General features: G+C 53.7%; 4 protein-coding genes across 11 annotated transcripts; 3 read left to right on the forward strand and 1 right to left on the reverse strand.

The window, feature by feature from the left end:
- The first annotated feature begins 951 nt into the window (after positions 1–951).
- Positions 952–12,422, forward strand: spag17 (sperm associated antigen 17). 5 transcript variants are annotated; one of them, XM_029839972.1, is made up of 47 exons: positions 952–1,106; positions 2,419–2,529; positions 2,677–2,817; positions 2,894–2,953; positions 3,018–3,161; positions 3,230–3,332; positions 3,405–3,572; positions 3,643–3,791; positions 3,860–4,108; positions 4,216–4,279; positions 4,352–4,470; positions 4,586–4,765; positions 5,039–5,143; positions 5,231–5,381; positions 5,444–5,635; positions 5,709–5,746; positions 5,814–5,927; positions 5,996–6,150; positions 6,223–6,323; positions 6,414–6,466; positions 6,741–6,971; positions 7,047–7,161; positions 7,242–7,355; positions 7,424–7,528; positions 7,614–7,708; positions 7,820–7,901; positions 7,975–8,138; positions 8,202–8,310; positions 8,420–8,565; positions 8,638–8,770; positions 8,843–9,150; positions 9,229–9,384; positions 9,448–9,539; positions 9,613–9,940; positions 10,010–10,174; positions 10,276–10,423; positions 10,539–10,611; positions 10,683–10,733; positions 10,796–10,889; positions 10,955–11,039; positions 11,115–11,154; positions 11,237–11,352; positions 11,428–11,552; positions 11,639–11,817; positions 11,900–11,960; positions 12,031–12,172; positions 12,322–12,422. In XM_029839972.1, the coding sequence occupies exons 2-47, from the start codon at positions 2,422–2,424 to the stop codon at positions 12,372–12,374; spliced, it is 5,904 nt and encodes a 1,967-aa protein (XP_029695832.1). In that variant the 5' UTR covers positions 952–1,106; positions 2,419–2,421; the 3' UTR covers positions 12,375–12,422. The 5 variants fall into 5 exon arrangements, with proteins under 5 accessions (XP_029695832.1, XP_029695831.1, XP_029695828.1 ...); XM_029839971.1 differs by having other exon boundaries at positions 9,613–9,740; positions 9,807–9,940; positions 10,955–11,154; XM_029839968.1 differs by having other exon boundaries at positions 10,955–11,154.
- Positions 12,423–12,709: 287 nt separating this feature from the next.
- Positions 12,710–15,235, reverse strand: LOC101072820 (low affinity immunoglobulin gamma Fc region receptor II-a-like). 3 transcript variants are annotated; one of them, XM_011619974.2, is made up of 7 exons: positions 15,118–15,235; positions 14,562–14,733; positions 13,923–14,183; positions 13,601–13,852; positions 13,341–13,451; positions 12,980–13,048; positions 12,710–12,853 (listed from the first exon to the last, which is right to left on the reverse strand). In XM_011619974.2, the coding sequence occupies exons 2-7, from the start codon at positions 14,590–14,592 to the stop codon at positions 12,792–12,794; spliced, it is 786 nt and encodes a 261-aa protein (XP_011618276.2). In that variant the 5' UTR covers positions 14,593–14,733; positions 15,118–15,235; the 3' UTR covers positions 12,710–12,791. The 3 variants fall into 3 exon arrangements, with proteins under 3 accessions (XP_011618276.2, XP_011618275.2, XP_029695916.1); XM_011619973.2 differs by having other exon boundaries at positions 13,341–13,454; XM_029840056.1 differs by lacking the exon at positions 15,118–15,235 and adding an exon at positions 15,085–15,102 and having other exon boundaries at positions 13,341–13,454; positions 14,562–14,631.
- LOC105418880 (myelin-oligodendrocyte glycoprotein-like) lies at positions 14,832–17,556 on the forward strand. Of its 2 annotated transcripts, XM_011619972.2 has the most exons (4): positions 14,836–15,234; positions 16,438–16,791; positions 16,872–17,063; positions 17,138–17,556. In XM_011619972.2, exons 1-4 carry the CDS (start codon positions 15,150–15,152, stop codon positions 17,182–17,184), a joined length of 678 nt encoding a protein of 225 aa, XP_011618274.1. In that variant the 5' UTR covers positions 14,836–15,149; the 3' UTR covers positions 17,185–17,556. The 2 variants fall into 2 exon arrangements, with proteins under 2 accessions (XP_011618273.1, XP_011618274.1); XM_011619971.2 differs by having other exon boundaries at positions 14,832–15,234; positions 16,872–17,556.
- A 148-nt stretch (positions 17,557–17,704) lies between these two features.
- Positions 17,705–27,655, forward strand: LOC101070329 (endophilin-A1-like). The gene is made up of 9 exons (XM_029840045.1): positions 17,705–18,335; positions 25,330–25,398; positions 25,739–25,811; positions 25,886–26,029; positions 26,141–26,274; positions 26,346–26,504; positions 26,589–26,692; positions 26,771–26,901; positions 26,969–27,655. The coding sequence occupies exons 1-9, from the start codon at positions 18,291–18,293 to the stop codon at positions 27,163–27,165; spliced, it is 1,056 nt and encodes a 351-aa protein (XP_029695905.1). The 5' UTR covers positions 17,705–18,290; the 3' UTR covers positions 27,166–27,655.
- Positions 27,656–27,944: the final 289 nt, after the last annotated feature.

Genomic DNA, 27,944 nt, shown 5'->3' on the forward strand with positions numbered 1-27,944 from the left:
TCTGCTGCGACTGGTGGGATGTCCAGTCACACCTGTATCGTGGCTTCTGCTGACTGAACGACCCACAGCTGGAAGGAACCAGCATGGTCCGTGCGTAGGTGCTGGATAAACACAACCGCTACCAAACCGGGCTGGTTCGGGTCTTTGGGGAAAGGGGCATCGGACCGGGCGTCTCCATGGTGATTCCAAACTGATTGACTAACAGATCGGACTGAAGCTGAAGCTCGTTACTGCTGGATATTTGTATATTTAAACTTTATTATAGCACCAACTGGGAGTCACTGAGTTTGAATCCCAACGTTAACGTGCCAGTAAAGTGGGAGCTCAGCATCTGTCACCATGGTTACTGCCGCTGACCATGCACATGCTTAACATGTGCACGCACCCTCACCTTTGACCTTTGTGGAAACCGCTAGGATCCAACATGGCAGATGTTAAAATGCTGATGCATCAAAGAAACCGTCCAAGTTTAAATCTGGAAAAGATTCACAGTAAACGAACCACAAGTTCACTAAATGCGTGTAATCCTGCAGCTAACATATTCATAACTCTGCGGTTATTTTACGTATAAAACACTGTTCCACTCCTTATTAAGCTCAAAAGCTTTATTTGGGTTACTTCTTCCTTCAACGTGACCGAAACTTTGCGTTTCCGGCACCATCTAGTAGACAGAAGTGGTCATTGCAAGACATCGTTTAAAACAATAAATATAAAGTCGAAGGTTCGTGGAGTCCGGAAACGTTAGGAACTGATGGGAATTTCATTCTTTTAGGTGAGTCGATCATTTGGCTTCCGGATGTTGAAGAGAAAGATAATTGTTAGCTGAGCATGTTTATATCTGCGGATGGACACGTTCAAATAAACGTGAAAAGCACAAGATTCAGGCAAATATTTCCCAAACGACGTCCATCTTCCGTCCTCTTCGAAAAGCCCGCTCGGGTATCCACAGCCCATGCGTTGCCAGGGCAACGTAAGCGCCTCGCAACGCTCGGCACCAACCCGCGCCAAAGTATCTGTTAAAGTTCGATTTAGTAGGTGAGGAAACGTCACAAAATCCGAAGGAAAAGTTCCAACGGAGCGGAGGCGGAGGTTCCACGGGGATTGAGGTTTGTTGTGGCCGGAGCGGTTGTGGGGCCGCGGGCCGCCGAAAACGATCCGCGGCTCCAACCTCTCGCGGGCCCGTATTTGTCCCTTCCCGCTTCCTGTATTCCAGGGAAACTTTTTAAAATCGACAGTCGCGAGAGCCGTGAGGGGTTCAAAGCTGCTGGTTTTGGACAACCCAAAGTCTTAATTTGAGTTTTTCCTTAAACCTTTAAGATTGTATCATCCTGTCATCTGCTGTCTATATTAATCATGCTACAACTAGCATGCTAGCTTTCAGGCCAAGGCAGGTCCCCCCTGGATGAGTCCAGCTCATCTCAGGGCCCCAGATGAGCACTTGTGGGTTCGGTACCTTGCTCGAGGGCACCTGGGCAGTGCTCTGAAGGTGTTCTGGCACCTGCCCCTCCCACCAGAACACCATCCATGTTCTGTCTGCACCGGGTCATCAACCTTGATGTGGCTACCTTCATCTAGCAGCTACAACAAGCACCAGCCCGACCCTCCACCTGCCAAGAGGCCCAGTAAACCCACCACGGAACCTGAAGCCCATTAGTGATGGGGGGGCAGTAAACCCACCACGGAACCTGAAGCCCATTAGTGATGGGGGGGCAGTAAACCCACCACGGAACCTGAAGCCATTAGTCATGGGGGCAACGGTGCTGCGTGAGCGAAAACTTCACCATAAAATAGGATCAAACATGTCTAAAGAGCAAAGCATCAAAGTAGTTTTGACATTTGATCTTTGAAAGGTCAACAGAGTTTTGATTGTAATTAATATCCAACATTACAACTGTTTTAGATTTTCTGACAGCAGATTAACATCAATATTCAGCAACTTTTAAAAAGAAATACAAACTACAAATTGAGAACTAGGTGTGTGTGTTTTGAGAAAAAATATTTTAGAAAATCCTCAATAGCTTCGTTGCTAACAGCTGCTAATGTTCTCTTGTTCTTTGTTGACGTCTTTACAGTATTTTACATTCAAACATGATTCTCTTTTGAAATGACAATTAAAATGTCTCATATTTCAATTTGAACCTGATTATTCTGACAACACGTCTGGGTGTTGGTTCCACCTGCAGCTCAGGTGTTTCACAGAACCATCAGGAGCTTCAGGAGGAGCTCTGGAACTCTTTGATGTCTCCATTTCTTTCATCTTTTCTTCTGTTTTGTCTTTTTCTGTCTGTCGGAGTTTCAAAGTAAAAAGAGAAAGAATGAACTAAAAGGCGAACGAGCAGGAATCTTCACTCTTTAGTTTTATTGAATGATTAAACGATTAAATGAGCGACTCATCATTAATTTGTGGCTTTTTTCCAGAAAATGCCGCCAAAGCAAAAAAAGGCTCCAGCCAAAAAGTCCAAAGCTGTCGAGCCCGCGGGGAGCAGCAAGAACACGGATTCTGGCCTCGCCAATGTCCTGTTCGAGGAGGTCTGAGCGCTCTTCTTTGCTTTGATCAAAGCTTCCACTTCCTGTCGGTCTTTGATGTCCTGGAACGACGTCTCCTAGCTTGACATTGTCAACAGACGTGTCCCACATTAGCATCCCGCTAACGGACTCTTGTGACGCTGTGTTCAGGACTCGTGGCGGGCCTGCGTCTCCCTGGTGGTTGGCAGCGGTCCGGCCGAGGAGGCGCTGAGCCGCTGTCTGATCTCGGCCGTGCAGCAGCCGATCCGGCGACACTTCGCCCTGCTGACCTGGGACGGCGTGCTGGACAAGGTGCCACCAGCTCGTTCAGTCTGTGCCGCCGAAGCGCCGCTCAGTGTTGACTCTTGTCCAACCTTCTGTTTGGCAGCTGTGCGAGTTTGGGAACGTCAAAGGGAAAAAAGTGGAGACTCTTCCGCCGTTCTACGAGGTAAAGTAGTCCCGGAGGTTTGGCTCTCGGGTCGGGAAAGAAAGATGCATTTGTGTGTTGGCAGCACTCAGCGGTGGCGGAATCAGCCAAAGCGCTGCTGGATGCGGCGCAGGACGTCCCCTGTGAGCTGCTGGCCAAGGTGGTGAAGTGTCTGCTGCTCCAGCTCAAACGCCAGGACCAGCAGAACCGCCAGAGCCAGCAGGTGAAGGTCTGACCGTAGTCCGGGTCGGCGGGGCCGCTGCGTCTGGCTCATCATCATCACCTTTCTCTGTGAAGTGTCAGGACAGTAAAGCTGAGGAGGACGATGTGGACACGGAGACGAGTGAGAAGAAGACCAAGCTGAAGCGTCGGGGCCACGTCGCCGTGGCGACCGTCATGGGTAACGCGCCATCTCCAGGTGTGTGGACCCGCCGGTGCTGCCTGAGCTCTGGACCTTGTCTCTGTCCACCAGATCGACCTGAAGACGGGCCTCAGCTCTACGTCCTGCTCTGTGGGTTCTACCGGCCCCTCCTCATCGCAGCACTGGACGCTGTGGGAGTCCACGTCTCCACCGTCATCCGACTGTGTTCCGAGGACTCAGAACGGCAAGAGCGTTGCCAGGGCGACGGCCAGCCTGCAGGTGAGCAGTGCGACCGGTGAGCCCACTGCAGGTTGGTGTCCCGTCTTCACGGGTTTTTGGTGTCTCCCAGAGACGGAGGCGGAGGCGGAGCTGGCCAGGAAGCTGGATCTCTTCTGGTCTGAGCTGGTGCCTGTTCTGAACAGCGGCTCAGCAAAGTCCAGACTCCCGGACGTGGTCCAGCTCAGCTACACCGTCCAGATTCACAGCCCGGAGGCCGAGGTGAGGCCGGGCCCACACGGGCGCCGCGCGGTTCCTCCTCGCCAGCCTTTAATATTTGCTTCTTGCAGCTGGAGACGGGAATCCGCATCTTTGGGGGCGTGGCCAACCTCCTGTACGACTGCCTGGAGTGGCGCCGGCAACATCAGCACTACCTGAACAACATCCGGCTCATCGAGGTTCCGGACTGGCCCAGGCTGCCCCCGCAGCAGGCAGAGGTACACACGCCTTGTGTTGGTCTCCAGGTGGAACCGGGCCAGAACCGCACCAGCGGTGATGGTGCTTCCCCGGCTGCAGGGAGGGAAGACGGGCTGAAAAAGGTCCATTGAAATCTTTCTTTTGTTCTGCACCATCATCCTGTGGGTGGGGCCCTGGGGCGGGGGTCACACACCTCTGGCCCCCCGCTCATGTGTGTTTCTGCCAGCAGGCGGCGCCAGCGACGCCCCGCTCCAAGAAGAAGGCGGACAGTGAGGAAGCGGCGCCACAGCTCAGTCAGTCTCGGACGGCTCGGGTCACTTCCGGAGAAACGTCTCTGGCTTCAACCACGTTTCCTCTCTCAACAGAGGCCGAGGAGCTGGTTCCCCCCGCTGAGGTGGACATGCGTCGCTATAGAAACCTGCTGGACCAGGTCCCTCCCGAGTCCTGCTCCGTGGGGCTGATCCTGCACTGCATGCTGGAACAGGTGTGTGAGTGTGTGTGTGTGTGAGTGTGTGTGTGTGTGTGTGTGAGTGAGTGTGAGTGAGTGTGTGTGAGTGTGTGTGTGTGTGTCAGTACTCCAGCCCCTCCTCCTCCTGCAGGTGCTCACCTCCTCCCAATCGTCTCCTGAACCGTCCGAGCGTCCAGCTGCGTCCTGGTTGGACGACGCCGTGACCGTCTTCATGCTGCGGCGTTTTCTCCCGCAGAGCAGCAGCCCTGAGGAGCGGAGCAGCATGCTGAGGCGCCTGCTGCCCCCAGGACCCAGCGCTGCAGACAGGAAGGTGTGTGGGTCACATGACGCGCGGCGTCCGCAGCGCTGGTGGCTGAGGGGACAGAACCAGCCAATCAGTCCTGCATTAGCAGACCTGTTTTCTGACTGAAACTTGATTTAAATACTTTATTTCCAAGTCTCGGGGTTATTATCGTGCTATAACAGTTGTTATGAAGGCACATCCCTGGGGGGGGGGGGGTTAGGATTGTTTATTTGTTTATGTGGCGTCAATCACCTGTGGATGAACCAGATGGTCGTTGTCTTCTGTCCCGGTGCGTTTCAGAGGCTCAGAGAGATGTTTGAGGCTGGACCGGCCCAGAAGAACGGCGAGCAGCCTCTGATCATCAGGCACCACGACGACTCGGCTCGCCGCTTCAGGGGCGTCGACGCAAGTTGAATCCATGTTGGCTTGAGTCAGGAGTCCAGGCGGCTGAGCGTGGAGGTTCTAACGCGTTTGTGCGTCTGTGCCTCGCAGGCAGCGGAGGAGTTCAGTCCGGAGCGGGTCGAGCAGGCCATGGCCAGGCTGCACCCGCTGTGCCGCTCCACCCAGTTCCGCGGTCAGCGGGGGGAGGGCGCCCCCTGCTGGAGGAGCATCAGGCAGCATTTACGGCATCACTGCGCTGACGGTGCGACACCAGCTGCTCCTCCCACCGCGGCGGCGTCCACTCACGGCTCCCGTCTGTTGCAGATGCTGCGTCATGGCCAGAGGTGCAGCGCTTCCTTCATCGGAGCGTGTTCGAAAGCATGCCGCTGACCACTCCGGACCCCGACGGCGTGCTGCAGAGGCGTCCTGCCCTGCTGGGACCAGCAGCCCCAGTGCTGCCCTGGGACGACCCGCCGTCCTTCGCCGACCTGCAGCTGAAGAACAAACGGGCTCAAGGTGGCATCACGGCCTTTAGGTGACTTGTTGATGGACATGACGACGGGGTCGATCTGACGGTTTGTGCTTCCAGGTCAGACGTGCGCTGCTGAGGACCCCGACAACACGGAGGTACTGCAGCTTGACTCCAGAACCCGCGGTCCTGTTCTGACGTTAACCCGCTGGGCCGTTCTCACAGGTGGCGCCTGGGAGGGGTCCTGAGCTGGAGCTGGCTGACATCCAGAGCTGCAGGCTCAGGTGTTTGTCCGCCTGGTGCTTCACGGAGCAGCACGAGGCTGCTGTCCTCTCACAGGTCGGACACGCCGTGCTTGTCCCCGCTGCTCCTCTGGACCTCACCCGCCTCCCTTTGCTCGCGCGCAGGTGCTGCAGGCGGCCTGGGACCAGTTCTGCTGTTTGGACACGTTCACAGGACGCCTCAACAACATCGTCTATGTCTTCTGTCACGACCCAACGGGTCCGCAGCGCCACAGCAAGGAATTCTGGGAAGTGGGCCTTCACACAGATGTTAGATTCAGGTGAGCGTGTTTGGCTTCTCTCAGCAGACTCTGAGTTGTTGCTCTCAACTCCTTTTCCGGCCTGACTGGCAGGAATTACCTGGAACATGTGGCAGACACCATTTCTGACTGGACAAGGGAGGAAGAGGAGAAAAGAGAGGCTGCAAAGGTCCAACACCTCTGTCCTGCTGAAGGTGCCAGAAGGTTTCCAGAAGGTTTCCAGATCATTAGTGGAAAACGTCAAATCTCGGAAATGCTCACGAGCTGTGATCTGCTGTTCTCAGACCTGCAGACTCAGGAGAAGGAGGAGCCGATCATCCGAGAAGGTTCTCTCAAAGTGAGTGAGTCAGCAGTGTTGCACCACCGTAGCAGAGTGGGGGCGTTCCCTGTGGAACCCCTGTGGGCGCTCCTCGCCGTCACAGGCTGCTGCTGCCCCGTCAAGCTAAACCTCTTCAGACGCTCTGAAGAGTTTTAGCGTTTTTAACCACTTCATTTCACCTCCCATATGTTGATGTTAAATATGTAAAGAATTAAGGCCTCCTGGGGTGACCCCACCACTGGATGGTTCTCCCAGGTTTCCACTGCTTCTTTGATGTTTGTTGATGTTTCAGGCCTGGAAGTTGGAGCAGGAACAACTGCAGCAGGATGAGGAGAAGAGCAAGAAGCCGAAAAACGGCCCCAAAGGCAAACAGCAGCAGGAGGCGGGGAAGCAGGCAGACAGCAAAAAAAGCAATTTATCAGCAGGTCACAAGAGAGGAACTGCAAATGTTGAGAAGGGTCCCGAGGCAGCGCCCCCTGTGGGGCAAAGTGCAGAACTGCACCCAGGAGAGGAGCCCGTCAGCGTAAAGGAAACTCTTGAATTCAGGATTAGAACCGCAGCTTCTCTGTGATCCCACCTGACTTTCAGATCTGTTTAGAGTTTCATCGGCTTGAGCACCGGCGGAATGTTGATCCGCGTGTCCGGTGGCGTGCAGCACCTGCGTCCTGCAGACGGAGGAGTCGTCACCGTGGAGAACATCAGATATGTTGAAGGTATTTTTTTGACGTTGTTTTCGAGTGTGTTGGACTTGTGGCGTCTCCACGGAGGTCACGGTCGTGGTCGTCCCCTGCAGCTTCCCAGCTGCTGAAAGTGGTCGTGAGGAAGGACGGCCATCGCTTCTGCACGCACATCGACCGAGACGGCGCCGCCCGAGTCCAACTGGAAAACCCAGAACAACAAAGCAGCGGTAGGACGCAGGAACAAAGTGCACGTTTGCAGACTGACGCGACCTTCTGACACCTGGGTGTTTTCCAGAGTGTCTGATCAGAAGAGAAGTGAAGCTGGGTTCTTTCACAGCACTGTTGCACAGCGGCGTCCAAATGTCCTACAGCTTCTACGGGCCGACGGGACAATCGCCAGGTCTTCACCCCGAGCACACAGCAGGTCACATGGGTGCAGTTTAACGGCTCCAGGCGGACGTATGAGCGTGCTAACTGTGTTCCAGGTGATGTTCCTGGAACGCCTCCTCGGACCAGCGCAGCAGATCTGGGTCCACTTTCCTCTGAGACACACGGAGACATCAGACCTTCAGAATCACAGGTTCAGCCGTGGCGATCCGGTTACGCACAGATGAACGCTGTCGTGGTTCCGCTCCCAAAGGGAAATGCTGTTAATGTCCACGTGCTTGTGGCGTCGCTCTTGTTGTTGCAGAGATCCCAACATCCGTTCAGTGGCCTCAACCTCTCTGTTCCCAACGGTCTGCTAGTGCAGTTCCGGCGGGAGGTCGCACAAGGTGGGCCGAGACCCGTTGGTACCGGTGTAGGTGTTCCAGACAGGAAGTGGCTGAGGTGTGTTTGTGCTTCCAGGAGTGTCCCCGCAGCACCAGGGGGTGGCGGTGAAACAGTGCTTTCCTCTGCATGGAGCAGGAACAGCAGCTCCGCTCCCGGACTTGTTCCTCTCCGAAGAAACGTTCCGCATCATCACCAGCACCGGAGATGTGATCCGGGCCCTGAGGGACGGGTCCACTCAGGTAGGGGCTTGAAGGTAAAGGGAAACATGGATCTTGTGATGACTGAGAGGATCTGCTCCACAGGTTCTGTTTGCAGACGGTTCGGTCAGGTCCAGCTCAGATTCTGCTCCAGCGTGTGACCCTGATCCTGAGGTGGTGAAAGGGAGTAAAGAACCGGATCAGAAGGCAGAAGGTGAGAGCAGCAGAACAGAATCCACACTGCAGGACCAGTGTGTTCATAGTGTGTGTGTTCATCGTGTGTGTGTGTGTGTGTGTGTGTGTGTGTGTGTGTGTGTGTGCAGAACTGAGCTCGGCCGCGACGCCGACCCAGAGAGGCAGTTGGATAACTACGACTCCTCGAGGAGAACGGACCCACACGGGGGGGAGCACGCACAAACGGCTGGCGGACCTCCTCGTCATCGAGGCGACGGACCCGGGGACCGATGAGGTGAGAGCCGCTTCCCGCCGCCGGCGCCGCTGGACCGCTCAGATAAACTAGTAACCAAGCAGTTTTATTCAGGTGATGCTGACCCGTGAAGATCAGGTGGTTATGGTTCAGAAGCCAGACGGATCTCAAGCTGTAGAACATGCAGACGGAACCAGAATCACCACCTGGTACCAGGACAGACCAGCAGATGCCCCAGCAGCCTCAGGTGACCCAGCTGTCCAGCAGGATGGTGCAGATCACAAGAATCCTTCCTATGATTCTGTTTGTTGTGTTCTAGTGAAGCAGACTGAGAAGACGACGCCCACGTCAGGGGGCGAGCTGACCCCCAGCCCGACCCCCAGCCCGACCCCCGGCCCGACCCCCGGCCCGACCCAGGACTCCGTTCCAAGCGAGGACTTTAAGAAGAGCGAGGAAGACGTGTCCCAGCCCGGGGACGGTGGGACGACTCAGAGCAACCGAGAGAAGGTTGTGTCCGTGGAGAAGGAGGGTTGTGCCACCGTGCTCATGATCCCAGAACGAGGCGTAGCTCAGGTCGTCTTAGCCGATGGAAGCGTCGTCACGGGGACCAGTCAGGGAACCTTTGAGGCCAGTGGATGACGGCCGGTGCTCTGAGTCAGGACGGCAGCAGATGCTTTATCTTCATGCCTTCGTCTCCCCTCACAGGTGTCTCCGTCAAACGGCGGGCAACTGAAGATCCATGGCGATGGGACGTGCGCGTACACGAGCTCCGGTCCAGCAGGTGGCGCTACAGTCTACAGGATGAGCCACACGCACAGAGTAGCCTGTGACATCACAGACCCCCAGGGAAACCACTTCCAGGTCTCTTCAGGGATCAAAGCCTCCAGACGTGTTTGCTGTTACTGATCAGTGTTTGTGCCGCAGGTGACGGAGAACGGAGACTCCTCTGTCTGTTTAGGGTCACGGGAGCAGGAGGCGGTCCAGGAACAGCAGTCCCAGCAGGAACATCTTCCCAGGTGGGATTAAGTCCCGGGAGCCCAAGGGGCTGAAACGGAATCACAATAGGATTCCTTGGTTTCCGTGTTGCAGATTGTTCCTGGTCCACGTGGACGGCTCAGGTCTGGAACTGCTGAGCTCTCCGACTGTGGAGGAAGAGTTCCATCAGGCCCGCTCCGATCCTGCCGTGGCCCTGCTGAAGGAGCCGCTGCCGGACTCAGGTGCTCGCTTCACGAGCCTCTCTGAAGTCCCGGACAACACCCGGATGACGTCTGTGTCTTTTTCAGGCGGCTTTGGTATCACCGTCCTGCGGCCCGCTCGCCGGAGTCTGTGGTCGCAGTGGACGGTGGGAAAAAGGCTCCCTGAGATCGCCCCGCCCAACCTCAGGAACCGCAGCTGGGCGGACTTCCCCCGCACAGAGGTGAGACGGCTGTGGAGCAGACGCGCGCCGCATTCAGACCCGACCCTGACGTCCAGCCCTCCCCTCCAGAACAAGACTCCAGGTCCTGGCTTTGGGACCACCTTTGGAAAAGAGGCGTCTGGAGCGCCGCGCCGACCTATCAGGAGCTGCCCTGACGTTCTGGAGATGAGGGAGCTGTGTGAGCACCGGCCGCTCGGCAGCGTGGACCGGGACGCCCTGGACGCGCGTCTGATGGTGACACAGGACAATTCAGTGTTGAAAGCCTCAGACTGGTTCCGGTCTGGGTCCGCTCGGGCCTTCCAGCAGCTGGAGACGCGATGTGCTTCTGTTGGCAGGAATACATCGAGGCTCTGATGAGCAGGACGCAGCGGTTAGAGGAGATGGAGGTGAAGGAGCCTGGCGCCGCGCTGGAGACGCTTGGCACCACGGAAGCGTCCTGGCCTTCAGCAGCCGCCGGCCCTGCGTTCGCCAGGACGCCGTCAGGTGAGTGTGACCCGACCACGAGCTCCTCTAGTCATCCTGCCTCAGCGGCGCTGCTTCCTCCAGGAGCCGTTCCTTCCACAGCCTAACTTCAGCCTTCTTCATCCTTCTGCTGCAGAGGTGGCGGCCTTGTACGACCAGGGGCTCGCCGCCGCGCAGCGGCACGGGGGCGCACGGGACGCATCCTCCAGGTTGGACCAGGACCAGGACACCTGTGTGTCTTTCTCAATCTACCGTGTGTTCACGTTGCTCCTCTGTGCAGGGCCGCTGCTGGGAGGACGTCCGGATGGCCCGAACGTCTCAGGCGCCACAGGTACGTGGGGCCGCTCGGGTTGGTGTCTGTCAGCGCCGCCACTCACGCCTGTTGCTCCTCAGGCAGGAACTCTCTCAGCACCAAACCCTCAGAGCTGCTCTCAGGGACAAGAGCTTTGTTCCGTACTTCCACCCAGAGAACCTCCCTCTGTACCAGGTGGGTGTTCCTACCGTTCGGGTCGATGCTCTCAGCGCTCGCCACACCTGCTTCTCTCCCTCCAGAACTTAGTGCAGCCGACCCCGTCCGCGGAGCCGTCTCCCGTCCGGAGGTCCGAGACGTCTGGCGTCTTCCTGCCTCAGCAGAGCTGTGAGTCCAGAGGGAGAGACTCTGGGTACGGGCTTCTTTTCAGACCTGCGTTTGACCTGCGTTTGTTCTCCGCAGCCCCCCGACCCTCCATCCCAGCTCCGCCTCAGTCCGACAGGTTTATCACTTCATCCCGGCTCCCACCAGGATCGACGCCTGTAGCCTTGCTGTGACACAGGTCCTGTTTTTCTTTGTCGCAGCGGCACGGCAGGAAGTGACAGGAAGTGTGAGCGGTCGCTGTCAGACGCCGCCACGCAGACCTCGGGTCTGGTGAACGGAGCAGGAGGGTTTCTCTCCGCACCTGCGTGTCCCTCAGGTGCGGAGCCGCCAGTCAGAGTCAGACCGTCGTCCTCGTCCCAGCCCGCTCTGACCTCTGTGCCTGTTCCACCAGTTGGTGCTTCGTCTCCTCACTATAAATCCGTCTACGTGGACGTGACCGGGAAGCCCAGGAGCACCAGAGTCCGGCTGCCGGCGAGCGTCCTGAGCTCCGCAGGTCACTTTGAGCCCAACCAGAAGGTGGCGAACGTTGATGAGCTGGAGCTAAACTGGTCCCCAGACTTTCTTTAATCGGAATCTCCGTTGTGGAATGTGTCCTGTTCCAGTTCCTGACGGTGGAAGAACCGGTGAAGAGAAGGTGTCGGCCCGTTTCTCTGAGCAGGGCTCAGGGGGCACTCAGAAGCTTCCAGCTGTTTCCCTCCACGGTGGACTTTGGCACGCTGGCAGAGGGAAGCTCCGCCTCCGTGACGGTGAGGATGAAGAATGTGGGCGTGGACCTGTGCAGGTATGAGCAGCAGATCCAGGTGACCTGTGGACCACGTCCAGAGGACGTTCTAAGCGGCGTCTGTCTGTCTGCGTTCCGGAAGGTTCCAAGTGAAGCAGCCTCCTCTGAAGACGGGCCTGCGAGTGCTGTACACGCCCGGGCCGGTAGGCCTCCGCATCAGCGCTGCTCCCTCAGCGGCGCCGGCTGCTCATGTGTGACTGTCTCGCTGTGCAGGTGCCTGCAGGGCTGCACGTGGATCTGCAGCTCCAGCTGCTGGCGACGGCTGCGGACGCCTCAGGAGCATCTCAGACCCGCATCCACCACGATCTCCTCATCCAGACTGAGCTGGAGATCCTCTACCTGCCCGTCACTGCTAATATCCTTTAGAGGCGTCCGCGTCATCAGTGAGGGACCCAGACGGTGTCCAGATGTTGGAGGGCTTATTAAAGCTGACTCAGCACGTCTGGACTCACCTGGTGGGCTCACAGGACCAACAGGCAGAACCTTTCCCTTAAATAACTCCACCCATTTGTCTCCAGGCTCCATCGGACCAGGAAGCTCTACCTTTCAGAACCTGATCATCTGTCATCTTTGTTCCAATTCTAATATATTTTTTCTAAACCCTTCAAAGACTCTTTTCTGTTCATTTCCTCTTCATTTGCATGAAACATGAAGAAGAATCTGATTCAGAGATAAAGGAGACGCTGTGTGCTGCTTTAGCTAACCGAGCTAACGGTGAAAGGACAGGTGTCTGAGGGCGTTCCCAGCTCCAACCTGTTCCACCTGAGGGATCACATGAGAGTCATGAGTCATGTGATCATGAGAGTCATGTGATCCCTCTACTCTCATGACATCATCACGCACCAGTGGAAAGTTTGCTTGTGCGTGAGTCAAAGACAGATTTCAAGGCTTGTTACTTTGAAAGGATTTATTCACATGATCCGACACGGGGAGCATCAAAGGACGCCGTCGGGCTTATTTTCATGGTCATGATGTCACTTCCGGTCGGTGCCGCCTGTTTTGACTGTGGAGTAGTTGGTGGCTTCAGTGTCCAGCTCTAAGGAGCAAAACTAGAAGTTATACAGTGAATTTACCCCCTGTCCTGTCGTCTTGAGGCTGGAATGAGGAGTTGCTGGTCTGGTTTCACAGCCAGCACAGAAATAACAGCAGCTTCGGTCTCTACCTTTGATCCTGTCAGGCTGCACTTCCTGTTGGAAAGTGACGTCAGTGTAGGGAACGTCCTCGTCCACGTCTGCATGAACACACGTTTCAGATGTTCAGGAGGTGCATCAGTGACGTGGCGGCTCATTGTAACAGCTCTCAAGCTTCTTCTCACCGAGCAAATCAGAACAGCACTCAGAATAGTTTTGAGACAAACTTTTTTTTTACCACATTCAAGTTTGTTTAGTTTCCGAGTTCGCCTTGTGCTTTGTTTTTGTCCATTTGTCACGGAGATGTAACCCAGTTCTGCTGCTGCAGTAAGCAGCATCGAGGTCGCTGTGTGGTAATGAAAACGGGACGTTAAGAAGGTCACACAAACAGACCTGTGTGGTTCCTCCTCGTGCAGAGCAGCAACAGAGCGACCAGCAGCAAAGCCAGAACCACCACAGGAAGTAGGAGGCGTAGGAACCTGGGGTCTGGAGGATCACAGCGCTCTGCTTCACAAAGACAAACATCTGCTGAAGCCTCCTGCTCTCCTGACGCTTCACCACAATAATCAGAAGATTGGGAGCTCTTCCCTCTCCCAACCAAAGAGGGTTAGCTAACATCCCGTGCGTTCCTGGGTATCGAGCGCTGTCCTCACCTCTGGCGAGCACGGTCAGCTGACTCTCGGCTGAGTGTCCAGCTCCAGAGGTGTTACACTTGTAGACTCCTCCCTCAGCTCTGGAGATGCTGCGGATGGTCATGTTCCCATCGTGGCTTCTCTTGACCAACGCTCCGTCTTTGAAGAAGTCCGCCTGGGTGCTGGCGGACGGCGTCTTCGCTCGGCACCTCAGCGTCACGTCGCTTCCCTCGGCCACAGGAAGAGCAGGACTCTCCAGGATCACCGGACCTCCTGGGCCACCAGAGACTGTTATGTGTCGGGAATGGTGACCGAAACAGGAAGTGTGCAGCTTTTAACCTACCGGTCACTGTGATGTTGATAGCGTGGCTGCGTTCTCCTGCGGCCGACTGACACCAGTAAACACCCGAGTCCGATTCATACAGAGCAGCGAAGTAATAACTGGGTTCGTCCCCTCTGTTGTGGTTAGAACAAGGCTGGTTCGTGTGCTGGGAGGTGTTCTTCATAACTGTCCACCGAGATGAGTTACCCGGCCAGTCGCAGCTCAGAAATAGCTCATCATACTGGAAGAACTGGGATCTGTTGGGGCTGACCTGCAGAGTGGCTGTAAGACAGGCAGACAGACAGACAGACAGACAGGCAAACAGACAGGCAGGCAGACAGACAGGCAAACAGACAGGCAGGCAGACAGACAGACAGACAGACAGACAGGCAGGCAGGCAGGCAGACAGGCAGACAGACAGACAGGCAGACAGACAGACAGGCAGACAGACAGACAGGCAGGCAGACAGGCAGGCAGGCAGGCAGACAGACAGACAGACAGACAGACAGACAGACAGACAGACAGACAGACAGACAGACAGACAGGCAGGCAGGCAGACAGGCAGACAGTTAGTTGCTGAGGGACGCCTCGGGTTGTCCTGTCTCGGTATTTCTTCCTTGGGGGTCGCTGGTCTGGGGGGCCTTCTGGACGTCTACTCACCGACAACAGTGCAGAAGGTTGTGAGCTCCATGCTGCTCCGCTCCCACACGGACGGCTAGACGAGGCAGAGCTGCTAGACGAGGCAGGGTTAGGGTTAGCTGGTTTAATGTCTTCTTGTTTTCACACACTCACAAGATTCACACTTTCTGCTTCCGATCCAGCCCCCAAGTTTCTTCATTGCGTCAGAGACAGAGACCACAGGTCACACTTCAGAGGCAGCAACGATAAGTCCTGATAACAACAAACTACAACTTCCACCGGTTTTATCTGATGAAATGTTTCCATTTTAATTGAGTGTGGTCATTGGTCGTTTTATTGTAATTACGTTAAAATTGGGGTTTTTAAAAAGTGCCAGGACTGGCAAAATGTATTTAAATACAATATACGTAGCTCAAAATGTAAAGTCAACTAAATTACGGGTTTTACGGGTTTCTTTTTTTAGTCGTGGGTATTGCTAACTTGTTCCATCTACGCAAAAACATTCCGGGGCGGGGCTTAGGTGGATAAAAGCGCCACGTGCCACCGGCCGTGATTCAGATTTTTAATATCCACCAACTCGTCTGTAACCGAGATTCCAGCCAGGAATTGATGGTCATTTCCCGCATCCCGCTCCTCTTTTCGCTTGTGGCCGCCTCACTCGTCGCCTTGAGCCGGACGGTCCCGACTAATGACGGTAGGAACGCAGGTTTATTCCTTCGCGCGGCTCCGCTTTCAACTTTTAACTTTCCCCGTCTGGGGAATTATGGGATATTGGGAGCGTTCTGCCTCTCTGGGATTACTGACGATTCACTTCGTGGTTTATTAACTGTTAGTGATCGGTAAATGATACCGAGGCTTCGGAGCCGGCGTGACGTGACCGACGACGTCATCGCTGTTTCGCTTCGCGCTTCATTGCTTCAAAATGTCTCGACGCTTCTCATTGGCTCATTCTTTCGGTGTGTTTCATTGGCTCATTCTTTTAATCGCATTCCGAGACAGATTTGAGTGGTTTGATGGAATACCAGCTGTATAAGATGCATTAATATGCTCATAAATTGTTGGGTTGTGAGGAGATAGAGATTCGGAGAGTTAGAGTTTTATTACATAACAGTTATAACAGTTTTAAAATCTCAAAAGTTTTCAATAAACCCTTAGCCAACACTGAACCCTTAATCTAATTTGCATTGATTCTTTGGGTTAATCTTGAATGTGTTTTATAGTGAGGGGGAGAGCATCTGCGTATTTTATTGTAATGACGATATAATCATTATTTGGTGTGAATGAACAAAACCCCTGGATGAGCACAGCATGAGCTTGTCTTGGTGTCATGGCGTCAGGTTGCTATGGCTACAGTTGTCCACCAGATCTCACCATCGCTGAGGTCCCGAAGCTTTGAATCTTGTTCGACACAATTGTGAGGAAAGCCTCGGAGCTTCGCGAGGCTTCACCTGCCCCCCACCATTAACTGGAAACTTTATTCTGTGTGGCTTTAAAGCGACATTTCCCGCGTCTTCGATCTGACCACGTGCCACGCCCGCGAGCACGGAAGACTTCCGCCGGTGACGTCACCGCCAAAAGAACCCCGTTTGAGGTTCTAAAACTGGAATAAATTAATAAAACTTTCTAAAGCTTAAAGTACTGAATTAAATGTGGAATTCTTATATTTATATTTTATATTATATTAGGATTCTGTTATTCTCGTCTGTCGTAAACGTTTTATTGTTGTGACTAAATCGGTGGTAGAGCGACCTCTGGTGGAGGGACCGAACGGTTCCGGATTCAGACTCCAGATCCGCTTCGTGGGGATGCTTCTGTTCATTGACCTGTAAATTAAAGCATCACTCTGAAATATCTCTAATATTTGGCCATCGGTCAACAAATGTTTGACCTCCTCCAGGTCAGCCCCACGTGGTCGGGTCTCCTCAGCCCATCGTAGCCGCGTCAGGGGACAGCGTGGTTCTGCCGTGTCACCTGGAGCCGTCTATAAACGTAGAGGAGACAGTGGTGGAGTGGACCAGGCAGGACCCGAGCCATGTCACGTTTGTCCACGTCTACCGGGACCACGTTGAGGTGATGGACATGAAGACGGCGTCCTACCGTGGGAGGACGGCGTTGTTCATCGAGGAGCTGAAACACGGGAACATCTCGCTGAGGATCACGGAGGTGACGGAGGCAGACGAGGGGAGCTACAGGTGCTTCATTCCCACCTTAAGGAGCCCAGTGAAGGACTCAACCGTGCGGCTGGTCATCAGTGAGTGTTTGCTGGGAACGTGGAGCCCAACGCCGGAGCTCCTCGGACCTCCTGGTCAAAATGTCGACTCTTTGTTTTAGAGCCAAACTTGAGGACTGCAACAGAGTTTCCCGGAATTCCTCCAACTGTAGATCGGGAAAAGGCGTCCACAGAAGCAGCTGAGACGGCGCCGGGCCGGTCCCACCTGGCTGCACTCGTCCCGTTCGTGCTCGTCGTGGCGATCTCCGTCACTGCTGCCGGATATTTCCTGAAATTCCCTCTGCCAAGGACTTGTGAGTTGATGGAGGAGCTCCAGCAGAATTCCAGAAGGTTCTCTTTGATTCTCACCGGTCATCGTGTCTTAAAGGTGCAGTGCAGCCACACCACCTGGAAGTGACCGTCATGGGGCAGTGATGGGGAGAAGCGTACCTGACCCCACCTGCAGGGGGATCGGACTTCCTGTCTGCCTGGCTGGGGAAGCCCCTCGGACTCTGATCACCAGCACCGGCCCCCCGCCCTGCTGTGTTCTCCCCCTCTGCTCTTCTGCCTGTACACAAACAGCTGCACTTCCAATCACCGGTCCTTCAAGCTTCTGGACGGCACCACCCTCATCGGGCTCATCTCCAGAGGGGATGAGTCTTCTCACAGGCTTTAGATGATAACCTGGTAGTGGACTTGACATACTTATTGTATAGTAAATGAATATTTTTATATTTCCTTATCTTTATTATTATTTTACTGTATTGTTGTTTTGTCTGCACTGCAAATAAATCGGTTCCTGACTAATTGTTTTGCATCCGGTCCTGTCTCGCGGGCTAAATTTCGATTTTTCCACATGCATTTGAACGCACCGTGAAGCCCCGCCCCAGTGATCTGGCCGTGGTGCTGAAAACCTGATGGCCTCGTTTGTGTGTTGTCTCTTTACGTTTGTCAATATTGACACCTGTAAATATTTGTATGTTGTTTATACCTGTACGTGACTAAAATACTCGGACACCCCGCTGTCACGGGTGGCGGCAGGTGACGACGCAAGAACGTGACTGCGCTTCGCTATCCAAGATCGTTAACATCAAGAAGATGGAGGCCCGGAAACACTCGCCAAAGCGACAGGCGATAAAGGGAAACTTGCATATTCTGTCGCTTTTACGGGGGAATGTGTTAAACGATTTGTTTATGTTAGTAGAAACATAAAATCTGTCGAAGAAGAATTCTGTAGATACGTTGACACGGTCCTACGACGGAAGCGCCGGTCAGTTGACCGTTCTGGTAGTGAGTCGTCGTGTGAATAGACGATCTTTGTCTCTCCTCCGCTCCGGGTGCCTCTGCCCTCCTCTCGTCCCTCTTTCAGACTGAAAATAGACCCCGCTGGGTTTTTTCCGCCAATTGCCTTCTTCCCGTCTCATCCACGGTTGGGGCTGAAATAACGGAAGTCTCTCCGGCCGCTGCTTTGCCGCCATTTGTGAGCGTCCAGGTCGGGACGGGGTCTTTTCTCGGCGTGTTTTGTCTCCGCAGCCGCAGTGATGTCTGTCGCGGGGCTGAAGAAGCAGTTCCATAAAGCCACTCAGGTGAGCAGCAACCGTCATGTGTGCGCGTGCTCGCAGCTCACCTGCCTGCGCGGCCTTTCATCTGTCTTTGATCTAAATCATCACCAAACGCGTCACGGATGTATGGATGACATCGGTGGTTGGTGGCTCGTGCTTTCAAAGGGGCATACCCCCCCCACCACACACACGCACACACACACAGACACACACGCACGCGGGCGGATGTTACGTAACAGATATGAATTGAACGTGTGTTCTAACAGCTGATTGGCTGTTGCTGCGCGCAACAGGGAATTCCCTCCATCCTTCAGCAGCATCCCTCCGTCCTCCCTCTGCTTCCAGCCCTTCATCCTGTCTGCACTCTCTCTTCTCCTCCATAGTTTTGTAGATCTTTGAAGCTCATTCGCCCCTCCGCCATCCCTAAATATGGGGAAATATTTCTCCACGCTCGTCTTGACGCTCTTCTCCTCCCTTCATCCCTTCATCCCTCCTTCATGAAACAGTGAAACATCCTCCCCCTGTCTCACATTTTGACTTTAGTACTCTGGTTTGTGGGGATAAATCTGTCAGAACAACAGCTGATGGATTGATGTGAGGGAGAGTCATGTGACCGATCGGCTCCTCCTCCTCCTCTTCCTCCTCCTCCTCCTCCTCCTCTACTAACGGTGTCCTCTCACCTTTCTGTTATTTGCAACATTTAGATCATTAATTGTTTTTTAGTACTGACGACCAGTAGAATCATGATGTAGCTGTTGGTGCCCCCCCCCCTCCCCCCCCGTGGTGCCAGGATGTTGCTGTTCACAGTTGCACGACTGGTTTCTACCTGGTTTTGGGGCTCTTTTGTTTGTACTGAGTTTAGTGGACGCGTGAGTCTGATGACATTTCTGTTAACCTGTGCTAGCTTGTGCTAACTGCTGCTAACAGCCCTGGGATCTGCCAGTGTTTGTGTTGTTCTCTGTTAGCAGCAGCACTTAGCGGCGCACAGGTCAGGAAAGTTCCGGCAGCAGATGGTGGTTTGGATTCCTGAGGGCAGAACTGGGTCAGAACTGCAGAAGGTCACAGTTACAGACGGAGAAGATCAGCTGGAACCAGTCTGCACCCTCAGACCAGCGACGCATCAGGAGACGCACTGGGAACTGTGGGAACTGATGTCTCTGTTGGGATGTATTCAACTGTTGATTCGTGGGCCAAACCAGCCAACACAGTGCAGCACTCCCCCTCTGTTGCCAGGGGCAACAGGATTTGATCATTCCTCACCATTTTCTGCAGCTCACAAACGGAACATCACAGAATTTTACACTCACAAATGTGAGCGAACTGGGAGAAACCAGCCAGATGTTTTCCTGCTGAGGTCATGTTTAAAAGGAGGATGCTACATCAACGGTGTGAGGGCAGCTAACGCTATCGTGGTCACTGTGCCCCAAACCAAGATGTCCGCCACCATCTCCACTGTCAGCGAGCGGAGACAGGAAGGAAATGGGACACCTCGATTCATCTGAATAAAAGATGAGAGAAGAGAAGCAGAGCAACGAGAATAAAGGAAGGAAAGACGACAGACGTCTGGGAAGCACCTGGGACAACATCGGGACAGCTTCTGAGTCCACCCATGTTAGCTACAATGCTAGCCAGCTGCGCTAATGTGGAACACGTTGGGCTGAGACTCTAAACCTGGACGGTTAAAGAACTCGTAACCATAAACCTCGGACTCGATTCATGAAGAGGAGTTTGTTGGTTGCTGCTGTAACCTGATTATTGATTATTGTTGCACAGCTGGACGAGGACACGTCCCTGGAATCACCTGAAGGAACCGTGGGCGGAGCTCACTTAGCTTTGGATCAGAGCGCTAAATGAACTGCTAATTTCACTGCTCAACACTTGATTTTATTAGCTTTGTTTCCTCGACTGGTGAGAGAGAGAGAGAGAGACAGAGAGAGAGACACAGAGAGAGAGAGACAGAGACACAGAGAGAGAGAGAGAGCATGAAAGAGAGGAGGGATGATGGTGGGAGGAAGAACTGAGAGAGAGGAAAGATGCTAAAATCAGCAGCGGAAATGAAGGAGGGGATCTGAGACATGGTCCTCTCCGGTTCAAGAGGCAGGGTTGTCATGGCAACCAGGCATGTGCGCACACACACACGGGCTCAATAATTGATCATCCTTCAGGCTGTTTCCATGTGATGGCGTTGCACAGGAACCCTTCCTCCATCTTTGTGTGCAGGTGTGTTTTTTCACCTGCGGGCAGCTTGACCTCTGACCCTTGACCTCTGTCTAGTGACGACCTGCGGAGCTGACGGACATTCTGACACATCCCTCTTTTCTCATATCCTCCTTCAGCCTTTCTGCCTGGTTTTATTGCCACATCAATCCTGGGCAGCTGTTTGAAGCTCCGCCCACCGGGCGCTCCTCTGAGGCTAACAGGCGTTAGCATGAGCAGCTCGTAGCAGATGGAAACTTTCTGTTTAAATGAGTGAATCTGGTTATTCTACAAAGTCAACTCATACTGCAAGAAAAAATACCGAACCCAAGAAAAATCGCTGAGTCGTCATGTAAACAGTCCTGAAAAAGTGTCGAGTCATCGTTTGGAAATGCTTCAGACCGTCAGCAGCGTGGGTGCACGGACCCAATGATGATTCCTGGTGACGTCCTGGCTAACATTAGCAGTCCTGCTAACAGTAAAATGCTGTTTATTCTTGGTGTGTTGGTTCGGTTTCAGACGGATCAAAAATAATCACATCTCATATGTTGCTGGAAAATGAGCCAGTTTCTGCCTGAAATTCAGAGTGAATGTTGCACGTTGACGGCAGCTCGCGCCTCTTTAGCATTTAGCTCCAGGAGCATCAAACAGGAAGTAGTTTGTGAGTTCAGTTTCTTCTAAAACAGGGGTCTCAAACTCAATTTACCTGGGGTCCGCTGGAGGCCGAGGCTGGGCGAGGCTGGGGGAGGCTGGGGGAGGCTGGGCGAGGCAGGGGGAGGCTGGGGGAGGCTGGGGGAGGCTGGGCGAGGCAGGGGGAGGCTGGGGGAGGCTGGGCGAGGCAGGGGGAGGCTGGGGGAGGCTGGGCGAGGCAGGGGGAGGCTGGGGGAGGCTGGGCGAGGCTGGGCGAGGCAGGGGGAGGCTGGGCGAGGCAGGGGGAGGCTGGGGGAGGCTGGGCGAGGCAGGGGGAGGCTGGGCGAGGCAGGGGGAGGCTGGGCGAGGCTGGGCGAGGCAGGGGGAGGCTGGGCCACATTAGGCCCATCACAACCACCTTTTTTTTTTTTACACAAAATAAGATGAAAAAATAAACAAATTAAGAATTAATAAGAAAATATAGCAATCAGCAATAAATATAATAATAATAATAATAATAATACAGCAGATATAGAAAAGTGAAGACACCACATATAGTTGCTGCTGACCAGAGAAATTTAATTATTATTATTCCCATTCAAATGTCTGTGTTAACAGCTCTTTAACCTCTAATTTCTGAACAAGAATGGATCATTGAACATGAACGTTCTGAACGTGGCGTCTCTTGCCTACTTCTTGCTGCTAGCGACCTGACAGCGTTTCCTCTCACATGGCCGAGCCACATTTGGTTTGAGGGATGAAGCAGGTGAGACCCTCAATAGGGCTTGAAGATGCTCATCAGTCAGTCTGGACCTGTACTTGGACTTATTGAAGTTCAAGGTGGAGAAGAGCTTTTCACACACGTACGTGCTCCCAAAAAGGGACATGGTCCACTGGAGCATCCGGGACAGCTTGTCTGCTTTCCACCCACCTCCCTGAACTGGGCTTTAGGTTCAGAGTTGCACTGAAGGTCCACGAGCTCCATCTGAAGCACAGGAGGGGCATCTTGCACATCAAAGGAGAAGAGGTCCGCAAAAATTTGAAATCTGGCTCTGGGCGTCTTAAAGTCTGCGAATCTGTGTTCAAATTCCTCCTGCAGCTTCAAAATTACATCAACATGCTTCTGATCACGGAATGGTGCATTGCATGCTGGGAAATAGAGACCTGGGCGTTCCATAACAAAGGTTTTGTGGTGAATGCTCTGACGTTACCATAGGCAGCACTGACAAGTTGCCCCTGGCCTTGGAACTTCTTGGTCAGTACATTAAGTTCATGTTCACAGCTAAGTCCATGAGCCATTTGGGATCACTCAGCACAGGAACAGCCACCCCATCCTTCTCCATGGAGGCTTTCACTTTTTCTCTCAACTCTTCAGCACGTTCCCCTGCTGAGCCAACGCACCTCAGAGAAGTAGAGCACACCTCCCTATTCTGATTCCATCTCCTCTAAAAAAGCACGGAACCTTCTGTGCTTTAAAGCCCCTTTGATGTGGTTGATGCATTTCACAACGACAGACATCACATTATCGAACTTCAGGCATCTGCTGCTGGATAAAGCAGTGCAGAGCAATGGCCTCCTCCACACCCTCCTCTTCCAGTTTTATCTGAACAAGTGCCACCAGTCCCTTTTCTCCCCATCATTGATGGCGCTCCATCGGTAGTTATTCCAACAAACCTCTGGTGAAATATCTCCTGAGCCGTGGTCTGGCCTTGGAATTACTGTGAGCAACTCCTCCATAACTACAAAGTTGTCTTCAACTCCACGGACATATATTGCGAGCTGGGCAGTGTCGGTGGTGTCTGTGGTCTCATCAAGAGCAACTGAGTATACACTGGTGTTGGCAGAAAGGCTGATGTTGCTAAACTCATCTTTCTTTCTGGACAGACCATACCTGCAGCCTCTAATATGCACTTTGTGACTAATTCACCCTCTGTGGATGGTTTTCCTGCTTTAGCAATCACCTCACTAACTGCGTAGCTAGCTTCGACTGCCGGATGGCGCTCTCTTCTCCCTGGGACTTTGCCTACTCCTCAGCACTGCAACCTTCTCTGTGCGTTTGGGGCTGTGTTATGTATAATCCCACTCGCTGTCGCCTTGATGTTTCCTAATTTCCGCCTAATGTTGCGAGTTCACAACAAACTGCTCCGATTCAAAATGCAGCAGAAAAAGTGAGTGTTTAAGCAATATCACACTCAAGGTTGAGTGTGATACTGAACATCAGCGCTCGTGTGATTCATAGACTGATGCTATCGTAGCACGAGGCTGCAGCTAATCAGCCCGTGCTGATATTCAGTATAACAGCACGACCTCCAGAGTGATACTGCTTTCATACAACAGTTCCATAAGCGCATTTTATTAGTTACCAGTAACAAGCAACAAGATTATGATTTGTTTGTTTATCTAACCATTAATTTGGCTCCGCCGAGACAAATAGTTCCGCAACTGGAAGGGAGACGAGGCTGTTGCCAGGCAGCACGTAAACATTTCAAGCTAGCGCCCGTTTCCACCGAGCTCCAGTGCAAGTTGTCACTAAAGGAGCCACCGTCCTGATTAGTACCGGAGCAACAGGACCGAGACGTTGATACCGTATTACGTTTGTTTACCTGCTATGTGATCGACACAGGTCGGACCGGGTTTTAACGTTCAGGTCCGATTGTAACTGTAACAGGCAGCAGAGGCGGGAGGAGCTCCTGGTCGGGGGAGTGTGGCTCTGACTGAGCTCCTGTCTCTGCTAACTGAAGCGCCTGAACAGCAGTAAAAGTCTCAGTGCTGATGCTCAATATGAGCACTCAGGGGACGTCTCTTGTCCAATCAGATTGCTTGGTCGGTACGAACTGTTGTGTAATTCACAATCGCTGGTTGATTGTTGAGGAATGTTTCTCTGCTCGTATCGAGCCCGGTCGATGTCCCGCCCCCGAGAGCCATATACTCCACCGTGATTGGTGGGTTCCTTCAGCTCTGCACACAACACTGTGAAGCGCCATTCATATCAAACTCAACCAACATTAAGCTTTATTATTATGGCGGCGGCCGCAAACTATCGGCCCGCGGGCTGCAGTTGGCCCGCGGGCCGATAGTTTGAGACCACTGCTCTAAAAGAACAGTCAGAAACTCTGAGGTAACGCTGAGTCGCTGCACCTCTGCAACCAGCCCAGCCACCCCATCTCCATGGCAACTGCATCTTGATATTGATGTCTCACACACGCGCACACACACGCACACACACACGCGTGTTCTCCAGGAGAGGAGTCCAGTGGGGGCGACGGCTGTGAGTCATGGCGGGAAACACCCCCTACTGGCTCCGCCCCCCTGCAGCCAAAGCTGATTAAAAGGCAGGAGGCGTCACTCTGCAGACAGAACGCTCCGTTTTATTGATTTCCTCGACATTGTCTAAAAAGAATCAGGTTTTAGGACTTTGCAAATAAAAATACAGAAAAAACAAGTTTAAGTTATAAATGTTTTTTTGTCCACAGTAATGCGGGCTCTGCACCGGTCCGTTGTGGTGAAGAGAGAGCTGAGCCAAAAGGCGAAGCTCTCGATTTACCGGTCGATCTTCGTTCCTACCCTCACCTATGGTCATGAGCTTTGGGTTATGACCGAAAGAACAAGATCCCGGGTACAAGCGGCTGAAATGAGCTTCCTCCGTAGGGTGGCTGGGCTCTCCCTTAGAGATAGGGTGAGAAGCTCTGCCATCCGGGAGGAGCTCGGAGTAGAGTCGCTGCTCCTCCGCGTTGAGAGGAGCCAGATGAGGTGGCTTGGGCATCTAGTCAGGATGCCCCCTGGACGCCTCCCTGGTGAGGTGTTCAGGGCATGTCCCTCCGGTAAGAGACCCCCGGGGAGACCCAGGACACGTTGGAGAGACTATGTCTCTCGACTGGCCTGGGAACGCCTGGGGATCCCTCCGGATGAGCTAGAGGAAGTAGCTGGGGAGAGGGAAGTCTGGGATTCTCTCCTTAGGCTGCTGCCCCCGCGACCCGACCCCGGATAAGCGGCAGAGAATGGATGGATGGATGGATGTTTTTTGATGACATTTAATCCCAAATCTGGCTGTGATGTTAATCCTGGTTTAGAATGATTGATTTCTAGTTATTCTTTCATACCAAATCAAATGTATTAATTTAACACGCAACAAGACGACTAATATAGATATTTCAGTCTAAGCATGGAAGCGTTTGTGTGTCTTGTTTTACAGAAAGTCAGTGAGAAGGTCGGAGGAGCAGAAGGAACCAAACTGGACGATGATTTCCGAGAAATGGAAAAAGTAAAACTAAAATATGTATATTAAGCAAATGATTTTAAATGTTATTTGTTTTTCACATCACTGTAAAACAGCAGTTACACCTTTACTTCCTGTTCCCGCTGCGATTGAGTCCAACACTGCCACCTAGCGGCCAGGACTTCAAGGACACAAGTCAAAAACACTTACGTCTTTAATTCCCTCATGTTCAGCATTAAACAGGCAACATTTGACCACCTTTTAGTTTAGAATCTTGAGTTGACTCTGATTATTCTGTAAGAAGCTTTTTCCCGTGCTAAGCTAGCTGTAGCTTCCTGTGGAGCCTCGTTGTGGAAGCAAACCTGTCCCGTTTGTTGCTCTGCAGAAGGTGGACGTGACCAGCAGAGCGGTGCTGGACATCATGACCAAAACCACAGAATATCTTCAACCAAACCCAGGTAAGAACTCGGGCACGCAGCTCGTCAGCGCACGTGGCTACCACTGTTTGCTAACGCGCGTTCCCGTCCCGCAGCGTCCAGAGCCAAGCTGAGTATGATCAACACCATGTCAAAGATCCGTGGGCAGGAGAAGGGACCCGGGTACCCGCAGGCCGAGACCGTCCTGGGCGACACCATGTTGAAGTTTGGGAGGGAGCTGGGGGAGGACTCCAGCTTTGGTGAGCGTTGTTGACCTTTAACCTGCGGCCGTGTTAGCGAGCTGTGTCAGTGATGAGCTGAGGGGGCTGAACGCGCTCGCACTTTGACCCCTCGTCCACGGTCACCTTCAGGTTCGGCTCTGATCGAAGCCAGCGAGGCGATGAAGGAGCTTGGGGAGGTGAAGGACGCCCTGGACATGGAGGTGAAACAGAACTTCATCGACCCTCTGCAGAACCTCCACGACAAAGACCTGAAAGAGATCCAGGTGAGCAACATCAGCTCCCCTCGTGCAGATGTGGAGGAGGCGGAGTCACCCAGGTGGCCTGTGTCCCGCAGCACCATCTGAAGAAGATGGAGGGCCGCCGCCTGGACTTCGACTACAAGAAGAAACGCCAGGGGAAGGTCCAGGATGAGGAGATCAAACAGGCGCTGGAGAAGTTCGACGAGAGCAAAGAGATCGCGGAGCAGAGCATGTTCAACCTGCTGGAGAGTGACGTGAGTTCACCTGATTGATCACCTGATTTGAAAGATTCCTGACACGTGTGTGTGTGTGCGTGCGTGTGTGTGTGTGTGTTGCAGATTGAACAGGTGAGCCAGTTGGCGGCGCTGGTTCAGGCCCAGTTAGAGTACCACAGACGTTCCGCTGAAATCCTCCAGCAGCTCTCCAGTAAGATGGAGGACAGGTAGGCTCCGCCCACCTGCCACTGCGGAACACCATGATGAGCGCGGTTTGATTCCGCGTGTGGTTTTCCTGCGTTCAGGATAAAGGAAGCGTCTTGTAAACCCCGGAAGGAGTTTACGCCCAAACCCCGCATGACGCTGGAGCTGCTGCCCCCCAGCGAGAGCCACAACGGCGGGATTCACAGCGCCAAGTCGCCCGGGAGATCGCCAGGTGACTCTTCCCACCCGGGACTTCAACCGGCTGTGCTCCGCCTCACAACTGTTGCTTTGTCTTTCAGCGCCGATGGACCAGCCCTGCTGCCGAGCGCTCTATGACTTTGAACCCGAGAACGACGGCGAGCTGGGCTTCAAAGAGGGCGACATCATCACCCTCACCAACCAGATCGACGACAACTGGTACGAAGGGATGATCAACGGCCAGTCGGGCTTCTTTCCCATCAACTACGTGGATATCCTGGTGCCCCTCCCTCATTAGGAGCCCCAGGGTCCCGGCGACCCAGTTCCCTTTGATCTCCCGACCAGTCTGACCTGTATTTAAGCCACGCCCCTTCTACTTCTTCTGTGCTTCTGTGCGATTCTGCTTTAACGACATGAACTGAAACAGCAGGGACGGTAACGAACCCTGCGAGGGAGGAGACGAGGACCTTTGGTGCCAGATGAGAGGGTGAGTGACGGCCCGGTGCTGACCCAGAGGAGCTCCGCCCACCAGGGGGCGCTTTAAATACCAGCGGGGCTTCGGAGAGTTCCCGATCAGGCGCGGCGTAGCTGTACGTGCATGTTTGTGTCTGTCTGTGCGTTCTGACCTGTTCTATTCCAAACCAGCCGCAAACATTTGTGTTCACCTCCTCCTTTCCTTCTCTCATTCCTGTCTTTTCCACCTTTCCTTCTTCCTGCTCCTCGTCCCGTTCCTCTTCCTGCTCCTCTTCCCACTCCACTTCCTGCTCCTCTTCCCGCTCCTCTTCCTGCTCCTCTTCCCACTCCTCTTCCTGCTCCTCTTCCTGCTCCTCTTCCCGCTCCTCTTCCTGCTCCTCTTCCCGCTCCTCTTCCTGCTCCTCTTCCCACTCCTCTTCCTGCTCCTCTTCCTGCTCCTCTTCCCGCTCCTCTTCCTGCTCCTCTTCCCACTCCACTTCCCGCTCCACTTCCTGCTCCTCTTCCCGCTCCTCTTCCCGTTCCTCTTCCCACTCCTCTTCCCGCTCCTCTTCCTGCTCCTCTTCCCGCTCCTCTTCCTAAACCTCTTCCCACTCCTCTTCCCGC

Source organism: Takifugu rubripes, chromosome 8 (genome assembly GCF_901000725.2).
Source record: "Takifugu rubripes chromosome 8, fTakRub1.2, whole genome shotgun sequence".
Classification (NCBI taxonomy): domain Eukaryota; kingdom Metazoa; phylum Chordata; class Actinopteri; order Tetraodontiformes; family Tetraodontidae; genus Takifugu; species Takifugu rubripes.

What these genes read in the sequence shown, in the direction of transcription:
- spag17 (XM_029839968.1), top strand. Translation starts at nt 2,422, where the DNA reads ATGCCGCCAAAGCAAAAAAAGGCTCCAGCCAAAAAGTCCAAAGCTGTC. An exon ending in CGCCGTGGCGACCGTCATGG is followed by an intron (nt 3,333 to 3,404) that starts GTAACGCGCCAT and finishes TCTGTCCACCAG; the next exon opens with ATCGACCTGAAGACGGGCCT. An exon ending in ACTTTGAGCCCAACCAGAAG is followed by an intron (nt 11,553 to 11,638) that starts GTGGCGAACGTT and finishes GTCCTGTTCCAG; the next exon opens with TTCCTGACGGTGGAAGAACC.
- LOC101072820 (XM_011619973.2), bottom strand. Translation starts at nt 14,592, where the DNA reads ATGGAGCTCACAACCTTCTGCACTGTTGTCG. An exon ending in AACCTTCTGCACTGTTGTCG is followed by an intron (nt 14,184 to 14,561) that starts GTGAGTAGACGT and finishes CCTGTCTTACAG; the next exon opens with CCACTCTGCAGGTCAGCCCC. An exon ending in GCTGACCGTGCTCGCCAGAG is followed by an intron (nt 13,455 to 13,600) that starts GTGAGGACAGCG and finishes GTCTTTGTGAAG; the next exon opens with CAGAGCGCTGTGATCCTCCA.
- LOC101070329 (XM_029840045.1), top strand. Translation starts at nt 18,291, where the DNA reads ATGTCTGTCGCGGGGCTGAAGAAGCAGTTCCATAAAGCCACTCAG. An exon ending in ATTTCCGAGAAATGGAAAAA is followed by an intron (nt 25,399 to 25,738) that starts GTAAAACTAAAA and finishes GTTGCTCTGCAG; the next exon opens with AAGGTGGACGTGACCAGCAG. An exon ending in GTCGCCCGGGAGATCGCCAG is followed by an intron (nt 26,902 to 26,968) that starts GTGACTCTTCCC and finishes TTTGTCTTTCAG; the next exon opens with CGCCGATGGACCAGCCCTGC.
- LOC105418880 (XM_011619971.2), top strand. Translation starts at nt 15,150, where the DNA reads ATGGTCATTTCCCGCATCCCGCTCCTCTTTTCGCTTGTGGCCGCCTCA. An exon ending in GACGGTCCCGACTAATGACG is followed by an intron (nt 15,235 to 16,437) that starts GTAGGAACGCAG and finishes GACCTCCTCCAG; the next exon opens with GTCAGCCCCACGTGGTCGGG. An exon ending in AACCGTGCGGCTGGTCATCA is followed by an intron (nt 16,792 to 16,871) that starts GTGAGTGTTTGC and finishes TCTTTGTTTTAG; the next exon opens with AGCCAAACTTGAGGACTGCA.